This window comes from Aspergillus pseudotamarii (assembly GCF_009193445.1).
Source record: "Aspergillus pseudotamarii strain CBS 117625 unplaced genomic scaffold BDV38scaffold_16, whole genome shotgun sequence".
Lineage (NCBI taxonomy): Eukaryota > Fungi > Ascomycota > Eurotiomycetes > Eurotiales > Aspergillaceae > Aspergillus > Aspergillus pseudotamarii.
Window position 1 is genome coordinate 90,829 of NW_022475030.1, and position 17,963 is coordinate 108,791.

The 17,963-nt window shown below is 50.0% G+C and overlaps 7 protein-coding genes and 2 non-coding genes across 9 annotated transcripts; 3 read left to right on the forward strand and 6 right to left on the reverse strand.

The window, feature by feature from the left end:
* Positions 1 to 205: 205 nt before the first annotated feature.
* BDV38DRAFT_281083 (ATP-dependent DNA helicase 2 subunit KU80) lies at positions 206 to 2,902 on the forward strand (the record flags this gene model as incomplete). The annotated part of the gene is made up of 11 exons (XM_032059458.1): positions 206 to 334; positions 397 to 451; positions 505 to 571; positions 627 to 694; positions 753 to 921; positions 973 to 1,033; positions 1,083 to 1,616; positions 1,667 to 2,052; positions 2,104 to 2,315; positions 2,368 to 2,834; positions 2,885 to 2,902. The coding sequence occupies 11 exons, from the start codon at positions 206 to 208 to the stop codon at positions 2,900 to 2,902; spliced, it is 2,166 nt and encodes a 721-aa protein (XP_031915380.1).
* Positions 2,367 to 4,567, reverse strand: BDV38DRAFT_242403 (Qc-SNARE protein). Its single transcript, XM_032054094.1, has 4 exons — positions 4,549 to 4,567; positions 3,210 to 4,490; positions 2,873 to 3,142; positions 2,367 to 2,805 (listed from the first exon to the last, which is right to left on the reverse strand). Exons 2-3 carry the CDS (start codon positions 4,280 to 4,282, stop codon positions 3,091 to 3,093), a joined length of 1,125 nt encoding a protein of 374 aa, XP_031915381.1. The 5' UTR covers positions 4,283 to 4,490; positions 4,549 to 4,567; the 3' UTR covers positions 2,367 to 2,805; positions 2,873 to 3,090.
* Positions 4,568 to 4,686: 119 nt separating this feature from the next.
* Positions 4,687 to 6,397, reverse strand: BDV38DRAFT_242406 (SIP1 domain-containing protein). Its single transcript, XM_032054095.1, has 2 exons — positions 6,067 to 6,397; positions 4,687 to 5,901 (listed from the first exon to the last, which is right to left on the reverse strand). Exons 1-2 carry the CDS (start codon positions 6,321 to 6,323, stop codon positions 4,806 to 4,808), a joined length of 1,353 nt encoding a protein of 450 aa, XP_031915382.1. The 5' UTR covers positions 6,324 to 6,397; the 3' UTR covers positions 4,687 to 4,805.
* Positions 6,398 to 6,597: 200 nt separating this feature from the next.
* BDV38DRAFT_269853 (aspartyl-tRNA synthetase) lies at positions 6,598 to 10,276 on the reverse strand (the record flags this gene model as incomplete). Its single annotated transcript, XM_032057043.1, has 6 exons — positions 6,598 to 7,275; positions 7,337 to 8,299; positions 8,590 to 8,593; positions 8,944 to 9,705; positions 9,770 to 10,072; positions 10,131 to 10,276. The coding sequence occupies 6 exons, from the start codon at positions 10,274 to 10,276 to the stop codon at positions 6,598 to 6,600; spliced, it is 2,856 nt and encodes a 951-aa protein (XP_031915383.1).
* A 201-nt stretch (positions 10,277 to 10,477) lies between these two features.
* BDV38DRAFT_242410 (F-box domain protein) lies at positions 10,478 to 11,947 on the forward strand. Its single transcript, XM_032054096.1, has 2 exons — positions 10,478 to 10,978; positions 11,066 to 11,947. Exons 1-2 carry the CDS (start codon positions 10,605 to 10,607, stop codon positions 11,832 to 11,834), a joined length of 1,143 nt encoding a protein of 380 aa, XP_031915384.1. The 5' UTR covers positions 10,478 to 10,604; the 3' UTR covers positions 11,835 to 11,947.
* Positions 11,948 to 12,181: 234 nt separating this feature from the next.
* On the reverse strand, positions 12,182 to 15,748 carry BDV38DRAFT_242416 (coatomer subunit gamma). The gene is made up of 6 exons (XM_032054097.1): positions 15,366 to 15,748; positions 14,966 to 15,276; positions 13,944 to 14,907; positions 13,548 to 13,895; positions 12,678 to 13,493; positions 12,182 to 12,623 (listed from the first exon to the last, which is right to left on the reverse strand). The coding sequence occupies exons 1-6, from the start codon at positions 15,439 to 15,441 to the stop codon at positions 12,391 to 12,393; spliced, it is 2,748 nt and encodes a 915-aa protein (XP_031915385.1). The 5' UTR covers positions 15,442 to 15,748; the 3' UTR covers positions 12,182 to 12,390.
* A 1-nt stretch (position 15,749) lies between these two features.
* On the forward strand, positions 15,750 to 17,417 carry BDV38DRAFT_242419 (phosducin family protein). Its single transcript, XM_032054098.1, has 4 exons — positions 15,750 to 16,027; positions 16,091 to 16,273; positions 16,338 to 16,696; positions 16,781 to 17,417. Exons 1-4 carry the CDS (start codon positions 15,990 to 15,992, stop codon positions 16,921 to 16,923), a joined length of 723 nt encoding a protein of 240 aa, XP_031915386.1. The 5' UTR covers positions 15,750 to 15,989; the 3' UTR covers positions 16,924 to 17,417.
* Positions 17,418 to 17,462: 45 nt separating this feature from the next.
* BDV38DRAFT_t98 lies at positions 17,463 to 17,559 on the reverse strand. Its single transcript has one exon. It is a non-coding gene; the product is annotated as a tRNA-Ser (tRNA).
* Positions 17,560 to 17,733: 174 nt separating this feature from the next.
* On the reverse strand, positions 17,734 to 17,829 carry BDV38DRAFT_t97. The gene has a single exon. It is a non-coding gene; the product is annotated as a tRNA-Ser (tRNA).
* Between the last annotated feature and the right edge of the window lie 134 nt (positions 17,830 to 17,963).

Below are 17,963 nucleotides of genomic sequence, written 5' to 3' on the forward strand. Positions count from 1 at the left end.
TATGCTGAAATTGTTCTTTCGACGCACCTTCCGTATGTCCATGATGTCATGTGCCTTCGCGTCCCGCCTTCACCCAAACGGGAAATATCACGCGTCTGCCTGGTCATCGTGTCGCCTAGCGGAAGGTGCCTTGTGCCTTATACATCTAGTTTAAATGTCGACTTTTCTTGGATAGTCTCATGATTTAGACCGCACCTAATTCACAATGGCGGACAAGGAAGCAACTGTGTATATTGTGGACGTTGGGAGGTCCATGGCAGAATGTCGCAATGGCCGTTCAGTGACTGATTTTGAATGGGCCATGCAGTATGTCTGGGACCGCATTACAGGGACAGTGAGTGCCATCCGCCGCAATGGAGCTTTATTTGTTATACAACTTGCTCAATTCCAAATAAGGTGGCCACCGGCCGTAAAACTGCCATGATGGGTGTGATCGGACTCAGGACAGTTGGTATGTATACTTCTGAATATTGTATGCGGTTCATACACTGATGAAAAGAATAGAAACGTCCAACGAACTCGAAGATGACTTGCATTTCTCTAACATCTCAGTTCTGTCAAACATCAAACAGTATGCTTTTCATGATATGATAGATTGGCTCGTGCACCAAACTGACGACGTCAAGGTTTCTTATGCCGGACATTCGAAAACTGGAGGATGAATTGAAGCCGAGCAAAACGGACAAGGGAGACGGTAAGCTTGTTGTAGGCCACTAGGATCTATTATCTACTTACTAAACTTTGTTTTCTAGCTATTTCTGCTATCATCTTGGCAATTCAGATGATCATCACTCATTGCAAGAAGTTGAAGTACAGGCGCAAGATCGTCTTGGTCACCAACGGACAGGGGCGCATGAGCGATGAGGACCTGGACGAAATAGTGAAAAAGGTCAAGGAGGATAATATCGAACTTGTTGTTATGTCAGTGGTTTGCTACAAAACAGCAACGAAACAAAAGTTAACTTCAAGCAGGGGGATTGATTTCGATGACCCTGAGTATGGTTACAAGGAAGAAGACAAAGACCCTCGCAAGGTAACGATATCTCTCACGTAGCTTGAATCTTATCTAATGATCAAAACAGGCCGAAAATGAAACTCTCTTGCGTACCCTCGTGGAAGATTGTGATGGAGTCTATGGAACATTCGAGCAGGCTGTGGCTGAATTGGACATTCCCCGTGTCAAGTCTGTTAGGTCAATGGCAAGCTTCAAAGGATATCTCCAACTAGGTAACCCAGAGGAGTATGACTCTGCTCTCCGCATTCCTGTCGAAAGGTACTACCGGACTTACCCGGCCAAGCCGCCGACCGCAAGTTCTTTCGTCCTGCGCTCAGAGCCTGAAGCTGGGCAGGAAGAGGCGGATTCATCTGAGGCTGCTGCTGCCCAAAAAGGGAGCCAGTCTGGTGATGCTGGACTCACGACTGTGAGAACCATGAGAACATATCAAGTTGAAGACAAAAGTGCACCGGGTGGGAAAATCGACATCGAACGAGATGACCTCGCCAAAGGATATGAGTATGGACGGACAGCAGTTCACATTAGCGAAACTGATGAGAACATCACGATACTCGATACTTTCGCAGGGATGGAGTTGATGGGCTTCATCCAGACAGACCAGGTATGTCTTGCTGAAGTCGCCTTGATGCATGCGCTAAGACACAACAATAGTATCAACGTTATATGCACATGTCCAACACAAACATCATAATCGCACAACGTGCCAACGACAAGGCAGCTCTTGCCCTTTCATCCTTTATACACGCGCTTTTTGAGCTAGAATGCTATGCTGTTGCTCGTCTAGTTATGAAAGAGAACAAACCTCCAATTATAGTCTTGCTCGCGCCCTCGATCGAGCCTGATTATGAGTGCCTTCTCGAAGTCCAGTTACCATTCGCGGAAGATGTCCGAACGTATCGCTTCCCTCCTCTGGATAAGGTGATTACTGTTTCTGGAAAGGTTGTGACGCAACATCGGAATCTTCCTAATGACGATTTACTCGATGTGATGGGCAAGTACGTGAATAGTATGGAGCTTGTCGACACAGATGAAGATGGGTAGGTTTTTGCCTCAAAGGATTCCAAATATCTTCTTGTTGACAAAACCAGGAATCCAGTGGAGACCTTCCCTATCGACGACTTGTACTCGCCTGTTTTGCACCGGATTGACACCGCCATCCGTGCTCGGGCCATACATCCTGACCAGCCCATACCTCCTCCTTCAGAGAGACTGACAAAATTCTCACATCTGCGAGAGGATCTCATTCAGAAATCGCAGAAACACCTAGAGAAATTGATCGAGATAGCCGATGTTAAGAAGGGTTGGACATTCCCCCACAGCCAAGTCTGTCAGGCTGCTAATTCTGTTACCAGTTCCTCCCAAAGCGAAGGGCCGCAAGCGCACTCGCGAAACCGAGAAGCCCCTCTCTGGACTCGACGTCGACGCCCTGCTTCATCATGAAAAGCGCGCCAAGATATCTCCCAACAATGCCATTCCCGAATTCAAGCAGACTCTTGCACAAGCCGAGAATATTGAGGCCATCAAAGACGCTACAAAGCAGATGATGACCATCGTTGAAGATCAAATCAAACACAGTCTCGGTGATGCTAACTACGACCGGGTCATTGAAGCGCTGGGAATGATGCGTGATGAGTTGGTATCTTACGAAGAGCCTACCTCGTACAATGACTTCCTGGGCCAGCTCAAAGATAAGTTGTTGCAGGAGAAGCTTGGAGGAGATCGAGAAGAGTTGTGGTGGCTTATTCGACGAAGCAAGTTGGGACTTGTCACTCAGCGCGAGTCGGATCAATCTAGGGTTACCGATACGGAGGCCAAAGAAGTAAGTCTCAGTAACATGAAGGAGTGATCTAGACTAACTGTGGTTTGCAGTTCATGTCCGCAAAATGAATGTTGAGCAGGTGGTTCCAGGTTGGGCTGGACGACAATCGATATGACAAGTGAACGATATCATTATAATAATGCCATAACTCCCATTTCAAATCCCATGCTCGCTAGAGTAGACCAACCAGGCCAAAGCGTAGGATGCCTGCAGAACGCTCTAAATGATACAAAATGATACAGGGGCATAGACCCGACTAGGATATCTTCCCTATCCTCTTCTTCCCAATATCGATTTTACGGTTTACCCTGTTTAAATCATTAGTCAAAGAATGAGAAATCCAACCGTAGAAGGGAAACCAAAGCAACCACATACCGTTCAGCATCCTCATTAGCTATCGACAGAAGGGCATTCTGAATCTCCACCTCCTCATTGATAGCAATGCCCAATTCCTTTTGCCTTCGTATAATCTTCAACAACTCCTCCACGCTCTGATCCTGGTCTTCCATCGTCTGCCTCTGCAACTGCAGCACTCCCTGGTTATCCAGTTCCCGCGTCCTCTCCGTCTCTTTCCCCAACACCCTCCCCGACCTCGCGGGCTTCCTACTCGCACTCCCAACCAGCGCCTCCTTATCCTGCGCCGAAGCCACCGCATTATCCACCCGACTCTTAGCCGCCATAGCATTCAACAGATCCTCCAACCCATCCTTCTCCTTCCGCGCATTAATAAGAAGATCCTTCCTCCGCCGCAACTCCCCATCCCCCAACGAACCACCTCTTCCCCTCCCACTAGGACTCTGCGAACGATTCGCCGTCTCCCCCATAACCTTCAACCCTTCCTCCAACGCCGCAATCAAACTCCCCGCCCTCACGAGACTACTCTTCGCACGCGCCGAACTCTCATGCTGCTTCTGCGGCGTCGTCTCCTGATCCCGCCGCGTCAAATGTAACCTCGCATCATGCAAATGCGACTTCATATCGCGATACACATCCAGCCACAGCGTCGGATCCGAGATAGGATTATTCGGCCCGCCCACACCGTTACTCCCGGGGTCCGTAATCGCCGCATGAAGTCTCGTTGAGGTATGCGAAGTGTTCGCCGCCGACGGCAGATTCAGGAATGCGCGCCAGGCGGGCGAGTTACGCCATCGGGCATCTTCGGCGTTGTTTATGGCCTGGAGATAGGCCTCTAGGGCTTGGCGGCGGTCTTCGCGGAGAGAGGCATTTGAGACGGTGTTTTTGAACCAGGTTTTTGACGGTAGGGGGGCCGGTGGGTCGGCGTTAGTTTGTGTTACCAGGGTTTTGTGGAAGGTGAGGAAGTCTGAGTAGCGTTTGGAGATTGTGAAGGAGCGAAGTGGGAGGCGGAGTGTTAGGTTATAGACTGTGTAGGGGGGTGAGGTTGGGGAGAGACTGGTTGTTGGGATTGTGATTTCGAGGTTTGGGGACATTGTTGTTGTTGTATTCTTTTTTTGGTTTTTAGGGGGCCATGCGTTTGGGGGCTTTCTTTTTTTCTTCTTCTTTTCTTGGGGTTCTTTGTTTGTCGGTTAAGGAGTGGGTGTTTGGGAGGGATTCGTGGATTGAGAGGAGATTGTCGCCATGGATTGGCGGTGGTGGAGAATGACGGAGGTTTGAAGGAAATAAAGTCGGGGAGTATGACTGATAAGCTTGTCAGTCACCGGACTTAAAGTTCTTAACGTATAAATTTGTGCCTCACCGGTAATGACGCAAGGCTCACCGTTTTACTGACTCGTCATACAGTATGCTTGATTTACTGTTACTGAATACCATGGTTTGTATGTAAATTATGGATTTATTCCCATTTTCAACAGTGAATGGCGATTGATTGGGGTATCTTATTTATGCAGTTTGTTTCGCCTTCCACTGATAAGCGCTGATTAAATGATCGTCGGCCAGGAAACAGCATCCGACGAGTAAGTACTTCATAGATTATGGACAAGGATAATCAACTTTTCAAAACCAAGTCGTCGACTCGTTCCAGGGTTCTCTGGCCAAAAGTAAATCGCGCTGGCCATAGTACTCTCCGACAACCGTAATAATCATATCCAGCATGGCCCGGGTTTGCATGGCGACTTCAGCGGCATTATCCTCAGTCTTGGACTCGCCCTCCTGAGCCTCGGGTTCGGTCGATTTAGATTCATCGCCTTGCTCAATTCTAGCCTGTAGCCGTGCTTTAGCCATTTCTAAGTCTTCGGCGGGAGGCTCTTGTTCCACGTCCGGCATGTCGTGGTCGAGAGATTCGCAAGGAGGATCACTGGGTGCCTCCGTATTCTCTTTCGTTTCTTCCTCCGCACGAGGCTGATCATCAGCTGGATGCTCATCATCCGACTCTCCACTCGACAGGTTCCCATCGGTCCCAGCCGAGCGCTTCTTCTCATCCTCCTCCCGCATTTTCCGCAAGATCTTCGCAGCACGCTTTCCCAAGTCCCGAATATCACCCACTTCCTCAGACGCCAACTGCCCAACATCGCGACATTTGCCCAGTAAACCCCAAGCCCAAGCACCGATCCGTCGAACACGCTCCGCATCTCCACTCCTTATATTCTCCGACATTAGCTTCGCCATAACCTCCAGCACCCCGAGCACACTATCCATATCCATACACGCTAACTGCACTGTCTGCGGGTCCGCCACCAACAACAGCCGCCGCCACTCCTTGCGCGCGTCTCTCGAGCGTCGCGGTAGACTTATCGGATGCGACTCATCTAGCGCCGCTATAGCCGTCGACGGTGGCGTACATTTTAGTATAGACCGGAGGAGCAAGAACCGGTGGTGTAGAAGGTTGTAATAGCTCGATTGCGCATCTGATTGCGCTGGTTCGGTGGTATCGGGTTGCTTCTTCGGAGTAGTTGAGGGAGCCGCGACATACACCCCATCCACGTAGAAACCTTCCTGGGCGATATCTGTCTTCTTCTCCTTCTTTTTCTTCTCTTCCTCGGGTTGGCCTTCTGTTGAGTCCTGTTCGGCTTCACTTTGTTTGGTTTCCTCGACGGGCGGATCTGTCGGTTGAGGCGCGGTAAACAGGAAAGGTAGTGAATTAGCCTCTGACCTATTATTTCACAGTATGGCCAACATTAGCTCCAGAATCGAGATAGAATCGAATCGCATTCATCGCGGGCTGCAGATAAGCAAATACACGCAGGCGTTTAGCAAACGGAAAGGCAACAAAAAGGTACAGTTATAATCAAGCAAAGAGGGAGTAATGTGACCTTACCGGACCATGCGAAGATATTCCATACCGTCCTCTGCTGGACCGTAGAATAATTCATCGTCACCAGCGATGTCGAGACCGGGGAAAGCGCTCTTTTGTCCGTAGATCGGGTTGTTCCGAGGACGTTCGTACGGAGCTACGGTTGGTGCCATCTCGTCTTCATCTTCTTTCTCTGCGTAAGAAGGACGGGATCGCTTCGCATAAGGGGTCCCGCCAGTCAGAGAACTGGGTTGTTTGCGCTTATCGGGTATGCTGGACATGGCCTTTGGTGGGAGGGTATTCTTGAAGATGTTCCTGGACTGGGCTCGGCGGACTAGAAAAGAAGTTTGGGGAGGTCCCACCGGGAGCTTGGGCCACCTCTAAATATCTGTATTTCAATGAATTGAATTTACTTCTTCTACCATCTACACAAACGGATTTTGCAGCGCTGAACGTGCTAATATAACATGTCGGTCTCATGGTCCCATTATCTTTTGTTTTTAATCTCATGCCGGTACAAAGTACTCTTAGCCGTCTATATCAACCCTAGAACGCTCATGGGCGCAGACGCTGGGGGTCACGAGGGAACAAAGTCGCCAGACGAACGTTGGGCAGACCCAGGAAGAACATGACAATACGGTTCAGACCAAGACCACCACCGGCGTGGGGAGGGCAGCCTTGGCGGAAAGCATTCAGGTAGTCCTCGAAGCCCTCCTGGTCGGGGTTGATGCCCTTGGCGCGCATCGACTCCATCAGCTCGTTGACGTCGTGAATACGCTGGGCACCGGACATGATCTCCTCACCACGCATGAAGAAGTCATACGAGTTGGAGAAGCGGGCATCCTTGGGGTCGGCCTTGGTGTAGAAGGGGCGCACGGCCATGGGGAACTTGTCCAGGACGTAGAAATCAGTGTCGTACTTCTCGCGAATGATCTGGCCAAGCTGCTTCTCCATGGCAGTGCTGAAGTCGTTCTCGAATCGCTCCTGCTCGGAGACGTCAACACCAGCCTCCTTCAACAGAGCGACACCGTCCATGTAGTTCAAGCGCAGGGCCTTGCCATCCTTGGGGAGCTTGAAGTCGCCAGCCTTGGGGTAAGACTTCTGGATAACAGCGATCTGATCCTTGTAGCGCTCCTTAAGCTGGGTAAGAATGAAGACGAGGAGGTCTTCAGCGAAATCCAAGACCTCGTGGTAGTGGCTGTGGAAGGTCTTCTCGAAATCAAGACCGGAGAACTAGAATAAACTCAGTTAGCTATGTTAAGACGAGTCATGTCAGGGGTTGTTGCCGCCATACCTCAGTCAAATGTCTGTGGGTGTTGCTGTCCTCCGCACGGAAAACAGGAGCAATCTCGAATACGTTTTCCATGTCACCGGCGATACACATCTGCTTGTACAGCTGCGGGCTCTGTGCCAAGTATCCGTTCCTCTTGAAGTACTTGACCTCGAAAACATTGCTACCACCCTCCGTAGCAGAAGAAACCAGCTTTGGTGTGAAGATCCACCGCGAGCCGCTCTTGATCATGTACTCTGCGAACAGCTCTGCAACGCCGCTGGAAATCCAGGTAATAGCCTGGCTAGTCTCGGTCTGCAGATCGAGGACACGGTTGTCGAGACGGGTCTTAAGAGTGACGATGGGGACACCATCAGCGTCAACCTCATTGCCTTCCTCGGTGGTCTCCGGAGGCGGTCTCTCGGCATCCTTGACCTGCATAGGAAGCTGTTGAGCGGCCTCAGCAATCATGTAGACCTTGCGGATGTGCAGTTCATGGTTACTGAGAGTAGCAGAGGCAATGGGAACCTGGGGCTTCTTGACGACACCAGTAACCTGGACAATGGAGTTGACGTTCAATCCACCGGTGTACTTGACCATCTGTCTCGAGATAGGCTCCGCAGCGGCAATAACAGCCTGCACCTTCTTGCCCTGTTGTCTGAGCATCAGGAAGGCCAGCTTAGCACTCTGAACACGGGCATTGTCCACACGAGCGACCACGGTGATCTCCTTCTCGTACTGGTCGTCGGTGATATCATTGAACTTCGTGGTGGGGAGGACATCTTCAGATTCGGGGATATTGCCGTAGAGATCCTTTGCGGTGTCGTTGGCCTCAGCAGCAGCGGCCTGAGCCTTCTCCTGGGCGGCGCGCGCAGCAGCTTTCTCGGCCTTAGCCTTCTCCTTTGCGGCCTTCTTCGCAGCGTTCTTGCTGGCGCTCTTGCTCTGCTCCGCACCCTCCGCGGGGACTGCGGCGGGGGTCTCCTCGGGCTTAGGGCGAGTGGGCAATTCGGAGTCCGCCATGGTTAGTTGCGCGAATGGTTCCTTGAGAAAGAAGGCGATAAGGGGAAGTCTACAATCAAACCGATGACGGCGTGAGCTTTGCACCTTCAATCAATCAATACTTTGACTCACCCCACCGCATGGAGGCAGCCCTAAGCCCTATGAGGGGCTGTGTCACATGATTCGGGCCGCCATGTTTACGCCTCAGGCACTTAGTTATGCGCTCAGCAGTGGTCCCAGAGCTGCGGAGTAAGGCCAGCGGCTAGTAAGTAGTGGACGTCGCTGGAGAGATTTAGCCCTAATGCTTGAAGTTGTATCTAATTTCGAAGTCTTACGCGCGAGCAGTATGTGGAAGGCAATCCCGCGCATTTGTCTAGTTAATCGAACGGCCGAACTAAAGCTGAGGATAGGAGCTCCAATGTCTTCGAATCTTATTAGAAAAAGATCATTGAACGGATGAAATTAGTATAATATCTCTATACATTCAACAGCATGAAAAGTTTCAAGGTGAGTTTAAGGAGGAACAGCTGCCGATCTTGTCTATATGCTAAAGCTTCTACAGCTGCAGCATTAGTCTGGAGGTAGTGGTTCGCGAAAGCATGACCACCTCTACATGATGTTTCTAAACCTACCATTTAGAGGTCTTCAAGCCATACTCGACAGCCTTCTTGACATTGTCGTGGATGGAATCTGGTGTCCATGTAGGTTCCCCTCCACTGTAGACTCCAGTCCGCACGAGAAGCGAATGCCAATTGCTGCCATGAGGACTCCTATATGTATTGGCGCCCTGAATATCGGATTCGGGGTTGTCTCCGATCATGTATACGTTCCGTAGAGGTATGTTGGCCTCTGCGCCAAAAACGCGGGAGCGGTTCCGCAGGAGCTGATTCTCTGCAAATTCATAAGTTCCCTGGTACGGTTTTCCGATAACCGTCTTCTTAAGCTCAACGCCTTTGCTCGGGCCCCCAGTCGTTGCAGCCCAGGTACCTTCCAACGCTTCCCGGAATCCACCCTGGCCGAGACGCGGCAGATGGTAGGCTGCAGCCCACCACAGATCGGGATTCGAGAAGTAGAGAGGTGGCTGCCCATCTTGCTGGTAACCCCGGTTCGGCAAGTCTGACTGTCCATTCTTCTCTGAGAGAGTACCGAGGACACCCTGCGACGAAAGTAGGAAATCCATGATTATTTGCGCATCTAGAGCCCAGTCACGCGGGTCATTGTAGACAAAGATGGCGTCAACCTTGAGGCCCTTGGTCGGATCTTTAGGATCTTGGGGGTTGGGGAGCGGTCTGGCAAATGATTTATAGTAGTCCTTGAACACATTCGAGAAAGGCCAAATCGTCGGGTTGGCCATGATGATATCACCGGGTGTGATCACGTTTTTAAAGCCGTACCTGGGGCTTATGTCAAAATTGCGCCTTATCGCTAATGTTATTCTGGTGCATGCAAATACCGTACCTCTCTGCAACTTGTCGACAGCGGTCGCCATCACCTCCAACTACTAGCACGCACTTGTTTTCGAGAGAACTCTGCTCATCCGGTCCGCGTACGAGCTCCGCAAAAGGGGAATGGCTCTGGACGATCACCGAGGGGTCCAATGGCAACTGAAGTTTCTCACTGATTTCGGCCACTCTTTCCGTCTCATGTTTGCCCCCGCCATTTGTCAAGAGAATGAAGGGGATTCCTTGGTCCTTGAGGAGAGCTAATGACTCCGCAGCGCCGGGGATGGGCTTGGAGGATCTGAGAAGGACACCGTCGATGCTAGTCACACAATTAGACATTGAAGCTGAGGCAGGGCTCGGAGGCATAGTATACCTACTCGAAGGCGAAGGCAAAGTCTGGGACCCGAGGCGGGGAGGTGGTTGTCGTTTGAATGAATCGGCGACCGGTACCGGTCTCTAAGAACGAACGAGTAGCCGCGCGATGAAGCAGACCGAAGGACCGACAAAGTCCTTGAGGCCGCATTCTGATCAGGAAATAAAGGGATAACGAGGAGGGAAGGGAGAAAATATGGGTTGGAGGAGTGGTAAACAAAAGCTGATGAGAGATGCTGAGGAGTCCAGGTATTGTTTACTCGGAGTCAGGCTATTGAAGTAAGTGGTCACGACTTGTCGGCAATTTATCTCCTTATCGGCCACCGACCCCCATGATATCATATCATTTCTCCGAAAAAAAGAAAGCCATTTAATACTACTTATTTAGTCTCTCCCACACTGACTCCACTTCCACCACAAAGATCGGCTTCAGAGTCCAGACAACCTTACCATGGAAATCAGCGATCTGAACGCCCCCGATGCAAACCTCTCGCCATATTCATCTTCCCACGGAAGTCGTTGTGCAGATCATTTCCTACGTCGACGGGAATGAGCTCGATCGCCAACAGACCCTCCATGCCTGCTGTTTGGTATCACGCCAATGGTACTCCGCAGCTATCGCACCCCTCTATGAAAGGCCTCGAGTAGACTCCGGGGTCTCCTTCAGGAGGTTCACGGAAACCATCAGTCCGCCAATTGGTGCACGGAAGAACAAATTGAATCTCGGCACTTTCGTACATCGATTAAACCTCAGTCACCTCGTCTATCATAGCTCTAACAGCCTCACAGCGAGACTTCTGGGCCGAGTCAAAGAGAATCTAGAAGTATTCGTCGCCCCCACCCTAACCTTCTCGTACGTATACCTGTGCACTCAGACTATAATATATATATATATATATATATATATATCATTCAGAAGATAACTGACACTCCAGTCCAGCATAAGCAGCCTCCCAGCGCTATCAAAATGCACCAACCTTCGAAACCTCGACCTCGCACTCGTCCACGAAGCAATCCCCTTCCTCAACCTCAAACAGGCCATAAGCCGTCTCCACAAACTTGTCACCCTTCGCCTTCCACAGTCAACCATCCTGACCGACCCCGAATCTACTAAAGTACCATGGCCCCCCTCCCTCCACCGTCTCCAGATAAGCGGGCGCTTCAACCCCCTCCTAATCCCCACCTTCTCCTGGCCCCCAGCGCTCACCAGTCTAACATTGAAAAATTGTTCCGAACTCTCCGTCTCAAACCTGAGCAGCCTCATGAGTAGTCCGCAGCTAGGCGAAAGCCTCCAACGCCTCACCATCTCCGGCTCAAACCGCGGTCTAACCCCGGAATCCGTCAACGCTATACCCGCCTTTCTACCGAATCTGAACTTCCTAAGCGTACCGGGCGACATGGTGGAAGATTCGTTCTTCATCATCTTATGCCACGTGTCTCCGCCATTGGCGCTAGAAGTACTAGAATTCGGGTTTCCGTGCGTGGACCTCAAGTTAAACTTCGAGACGAAGACATTGATAAGTGCCCTCGATACGGGGCTGGCGAGTCTTCGCTCTGTCGGGTTCGTGGAGGATCTGGTCACGGACGAGCGCCTGGAAGAGGATGAGGAGATTGATGAGGCTCTCCAGGAACGGGATAAGCAGCGTAGTTCTCAGCCTGGAGCAGAGAGTCGGGATGATAGGGAGCAGGTGGGCGTCTATTATATTTGATTTTATTTATTAATACATTGCACCATATGCATATATGCATATATGCCTAGCTACGATTTATGACTAGACCAAGACAAAAGTTTCTAATTCGGCGGTTTGAAAGATTGTTGCCTGAAAGCGTCTGTTCCGAAGTACTACCAGTTTTTTGTTCTACATGAATCATGAAGGGTATGTAGTAAATCCATATTAACGTATTGTCATGATCCCAGAACCGACGATTCAAGTAGCGTTATCTAACAAATCAACATGGATAAAACCGCTTTTGACAACTACAATAAAGGCTATGAGATGGAATCGTCACGAAGAGCAGCAAGGGAACATGATCAGAAGTATGAAATGAAAAAAAAAAAAAAGAAAAGCAGTTTAGAGACCTACAAAGAAAGGGTTAAAGGGGATAGAATAAAAGAGAAGCCATCAAATCTAGCTTGACATCTGGATTATCAAAAATTGGGAAAGGAACAAACGAAACAAGTCCGATCTCATAATGCAGGACTCGTTGCAGGGGTAGGTCTCCTGACATGACAACCTCCTCCATTACCATTTACAATTTACAACCTTAGGAAAGGGATGCAATCACAGCCGGTGCGACGCCTTCCTCCTCCGCCCGAACGGTAATCTTCGTTGTGACACCGGTCTTGCTGGAGAATGCCATCTTGATCAGGGCTGCAACCCGGCCACCTGATACCGTCTTTCCGAATAGCTTGAGCGTGTGTGTGCTGTTGCTGAGGGCGACGTCAGTTCCTTCAAGAGGTTGCAAAGATAGCGCGGAGATTAATTGTTCGGTGGCATCTGTGGTATGCTTAGTACTTGGCACTTGACAAAATTGGCTAGGAAATGGCCTACCTGATATGCCCTTCATGTTGCTAAGTTGCAGAGTTTCGCTTTCTTCCTCTCCGTTTGCACCAGTCTGCTCCCAGACATGATCGAAGCTGCCAGCAAAAGTGGGAATAACATAATCGCTGCCCGTGAGCTCCAGATCTTCGACCTGGTACTCGTCCTCATATCCGCTGTCCTCAGGCTCACCAGTTGTAGGATCAATCTCCTTGCTAGTGAACTTCAGAATATTTGTAAATGATGTGACTGGTACGCTGTTCTCGCCAGCAAGTTTCTTAAACGTAACATATACAATTCCGGGCTCGTTTGTCGCAAGCTTGGGGGCGGGCACGATGAACTCCTCTTCCAAAACATCTTCCTCGGAGGGCGTTGCAACAACAGTGACATCCTCTAGAACAGTATCCGGCAGAGTGTTCTTGATATCGTACTGCACCACAATGTGTTCCTTGAAGATATGCTTGACCGCCGTGACGACGTACTCCGTTTCGCTTTCGGTAAGTTCGACGGGAACAGAAGATTTGAGCAAGGTGCCATACTCCTTGAGCTCTGGAATCCGCATAAGCTCCTCGGCGTACTTCTGGGTGGCAGCAACGGTCGCGGCTTCGGCAACACCATTGGCCTTGCTCTTCGGGGGACCGGTGGATGGAGCCTTGAGTGTGGGGGTTGCAGTCGTGAGTTTCTTGGTCCGTTCTTCGGCCAGGGCTTGCTCCTGAGTAACAACCGGGACCGTAGAGACGTCAAATGCCGCGGCAAACGTCTCTTTCTCCGTCGATGTCACGTACATCACGAGCTGGTGCTCGAATGTGGAAAGAGAGTACATAGAGTCTAGATCCGTCAGCAAACAAATCAGGCCAGAGAAGTTTCATCCACTAAGCGTACCGTTCTTAAGGAAAAGCGACGCTGTTTCATCCTCCTCGGCCATTAAACGGAGGTTGAGAGCAGCACGATCACGCACTTCATCATCAGTGTCATCAAGACAGCGTGTGAGAAGAACGGAAACGCTTGACTTCACTTCTGGGTCCTTCTGTCCAACGCCAAACTTGGCCAAGGCTGTCACCGCAGCAGCTCGTACAATTGCATTCTCCAAAACAACTCGGTTGTAGATATAGCGAATGTACTTGGTAGGATGGGAAGTCTTGGGGCCTTCTACACCAAGAAGGTGCAGAACCCGAACGGACAGTTTGGTGAATTCACAGTCTTCAATGAACTCACAGAGATGGGCGAGAGCTGATTTACGTTAGCATTACGAAACATCAAGGGCACGGGAAGGCCTACCATCTTCCCTACTCTCAGGAACGAATTTGATCAGATCAAACATGCTCTCGACGACGCTCCGCTTAAACTCATATCCACCCTCATCCCGCAGAATGCCGCTCAGGAATGCAAGCATGCCGGCCTGTTTGCTGGGGAACTTCAGACACAGCGTGCGAATAGCCTCAACAATAGTAATCTTAAACTCGTCGGTGATATCAGCCATGAAGCCTGAGATCTGCTTCATCAGACGGTCGACACTGGCCTCGTTGCCAGTCTTGAGCAGCGTGGTAATAGCGAAAGTAGCAATGGAGCGGTTGGAGTTTGAGATCAACGATTCGATGTCAGGGTTGCAAACGTTCACCACGTGGGGCTTGAATGTTGCGAAGTTATGAAGAATGCGGATAGCTGCGAACTTGGTGATCGCCCGGGGAGAGGACAGGAACAATTGCAGGACATGGACAGCTTGAGAGGCCTCGGCATCGGTAACATCCCTCATATCGCAGATAGCCTTCGCCGCCTCGAAGTTGACCATTTCGTGCTTGTGTCGGAGCCAGCCATCAAGCATCTGCATCATAGGCTTTCTCAAGCTCTGGTCTTCTTCTGCCAACTTCGCTGCTAACCGCACCAGCAGGACAAGTGCAGCCGGGCTCTTGATCACACCAGCAGCACCATACTGCTGAACCATCTTCACAAGAGCCATACGATCATGCGAGCGCATCTGATAGAGAAGGCCAATTGCGTGGTATTGTGTCATGAAGTTCGACTGCGAGATGGCATGGGTAGAGCTGCCACCAAACCCAAGGAATCCAGTCGATTGCTTTCCGGACGATGCTGCTTCCTGTGTTTCACTCTGCCATCTGCGGACAACATCACGGGCGATCGGGAGGAGGTGGTACGAAGAGACCAGGGCGGCGGAGGAGACCGAGGGGGTCTTGTCAACAATTGCGGTCTTGATCAATCGTTCAATACCTTGCACAGTCGTCGCCTTTTCCAACAAACAATTAGCTCACACTCAGCGATAAGAAGGTTGGCAATGCGCTTACATCGATGATGCGGCACAGAGCACGGATAGCGTTCGCCCGGTAGAGCACATCGCTACCGACGGCGGTATCTTTCATGATAATGCTAGTCGACATAATAACATCCTCGGCAGTGTTGGCAAGCTCTTTCAGAACGAGATATACCATTTGCCGCAACGATGGGTCTTTGTTCTGGAACAACTTGGAAATACCGAAAAACAGCGTAGTCGCCTCGTTCGTGGGGAATTGCTCCCCGGTGAAAAGGAGGACCGCAATCTTGGTCAGAAGGGTACGACATTGTCGCGGAGAGATCGGGGAGGTGTTGAACAGTCGGGCTAGAAGTAGATAAATAAGGAAGTTTAGCCCACAGGGACCCTGTACACTTAATGCGACCCCGGGGGGATTGTTTGTGGTAGTCCCTTACCATCTTGGAAGACGGAGGTCCGATCCAGCTTGATCATAGTCTGGTCGGCGTCTTCATCTTTCTTCATGTAGCTCATGATGACGGGCTGCAGGAATTGCAGCAGCTGAGACTCTCTATCTCACACTCTGTGTATAGGAACTAAACCCCGTTGAAGTGACGTCGGAGTCAATGATCGAGTAAGGGCGGGTCAGGTCCCAATGTTTAGTTGTAGGTCGTGCAGGCGGTGAAACAGCGATTAGCGCACCCTCATTATCTTCCAGGAGAGGCAGGGGAACGGGGTAGGGAGCGAATATGGGGACGAAGTTGAGTGGAGGATATGAGAAACCCGTCCCAGGGAAGAATGAATGGATGTTCTGCCAAAGCGTCGGACGAGGAGGTCCAGATGGCATCCAACAATCTCCAGGTGGCCTTAGTCTACTTAGGCCTTCCGCGTCTGTGGGCTTAAAGCCACCGTGGCTGATACTGCAAACCATGCAAACACGCGGCATGCATCATCACCGTTTTGAGATCGTAAATATATGGTTGACTGATACGTACTTCTTTCTACTCACTTGGTTTGCTTCATTTCCCCCCCCTTGACATTCTCTATTTCGATTATTGCGCCTTGCTATACATCGTTCCACCATGCAAGTTGAAGTCAACCCCAACGAAGATACAGAATGGTCCGCCTCTGCGCCCCCACCATATTCCCACCCCATACAATCTTAATACTCACCCCGCCGCAGGAACGATATTCTCCGCAAACACGGAATTATCCCGGAGAAGCCTCAGGACCCTGAACCTCTCATTCAAGAAGCTCTTGTTGAAGCGGAGCGCAAAGCCTACGAGAATCGACTAGAAGATAAGGATTTAGACGAACTAGACGAGCTTGAGGACGAAGAGGATGAAGAGTTCCTTGAACAATACAGGTATGATGCCGCCGACGTTTACGGCTTCATATTGGTAAGATCCGATCTCTAATGTGGAATGCAGAAAGCAACGTCTTGCCGAGCTCTCCACGCTCCAGAAAACCAGTCTATACAACCAAGTCTACCCTCTGCAGAAAGTCGACTACGCAAGAGAGGTGACTGAGGCATCTAATAACGCCTTTGTACTTGTGCATCTGTCCTCATCAACGAGCGGCAATGTTGAGTCGCAGCGCTTGACGGAGCTATGGCGGCAGTTGGCTACTAAGTTTGGCGACATCAAGTTCTGCGAGATTCGCGGCAATATGTGCATTGAAGGGTATCCGGATAGAAACACCCCGACAATCTTAGTGTATAAGGATGGTGAGATAAGAAGACAGCTCGTAACACTAAAGGAACTTAAGGGTCCTCGGACGACGATCGAAGGTAAGGCCATACCCATGTCCATCAGTAGAGGAGCTTTTCTCTATGTGGTGTCAAGTCTCGGTATTAATGTCTATGCCTCGATAGATCTCGAAAGAATGCTCCTAGACTTAGGCGCCCTCAAGGAGAGTGATGTACGTTTGAAGAAGCGATCTGACGACTCAGATGACAATCGTCCATCGAAGATAAAGCAGTCCCGGGTAGAAGACGATGATGACGACTGGGACTAAAAGCTACTATAATACTACTGCAACAGTAGAATGACATGATCACCTCATCGCTCATGCGTGATGCTTCTCCTTAATGCGCAGCATCTCTGTGCATCCTATTATCTTCCTTATCAATCAACCCACATCTGGCATGTACTGTTATTTGTATTGTTAATAGTTCCTAAGCAGCTAAGTGGTCCTGGAGACCTATTATTTGTACTAACAATCATTCCCGAGCCTTACTTCCATTGTTCATGCATTGGAGTGGACGATCCGAGATCGAAGATGGATGTCGACCAATTTCCAGAATTGTCGACATAACAGGTACAGCATGGCATCGATTCTGTTCTGATACACACGATCCACGGGGTCAAGTAGAAGGTTAAATGAAGTTGAAAATATAGCTTTCAGATTATTCGCGATAGTCTGAACCTTATTTATCTATTTTGTGTTGAAACGTACGGAGTAGAACTGAGAGGTATAAGATATTCCAGGAAAGAAAATGTGGAGAAAGGAAGGGCAAGGGGAAGGGAAGGTACCAAAAAAAGGAAAAAAGACATCGACAAGGACGCGATTTGAACGCGCGACCCCGAAGGGATAAGATAACATCCAATGTTGGATTCAAGTCTTACGTCTTAACCACTCGACCACCTTGCCTCGGATGAAGGATTTTGCGGCCTTAGGGTAGTATGAAGTCTTGTCATATACGACCAAGTTGTAAACAGCGCTTAACACACTAATAAGAAAATCACATCGAAGTGTCTTTTACCTACCGCCTGTGAGCGGTAGCCACCGTTGTTGAGGAAGAACTGAAAAAAGTTTAGCAAAAAACGACAAGGACGCGATTTGAACGCGCGACCCCGAAGGGATAAGATATCATCCAAGAGGGATTCAAGTCTTACGTCTTAACCACTCGACCACCTTGCCATTAGTGAAAGTTTGATTTCTGAAACTCGTCTTGAGTAAAGCTCATGTTTCTCTGTCTCAACACAAAAGCAAGGATGTCGTCTAAGGGTCCAACGTACATTTGGGGAAGAAAAAAAGTGCATATGTTTCTTCTC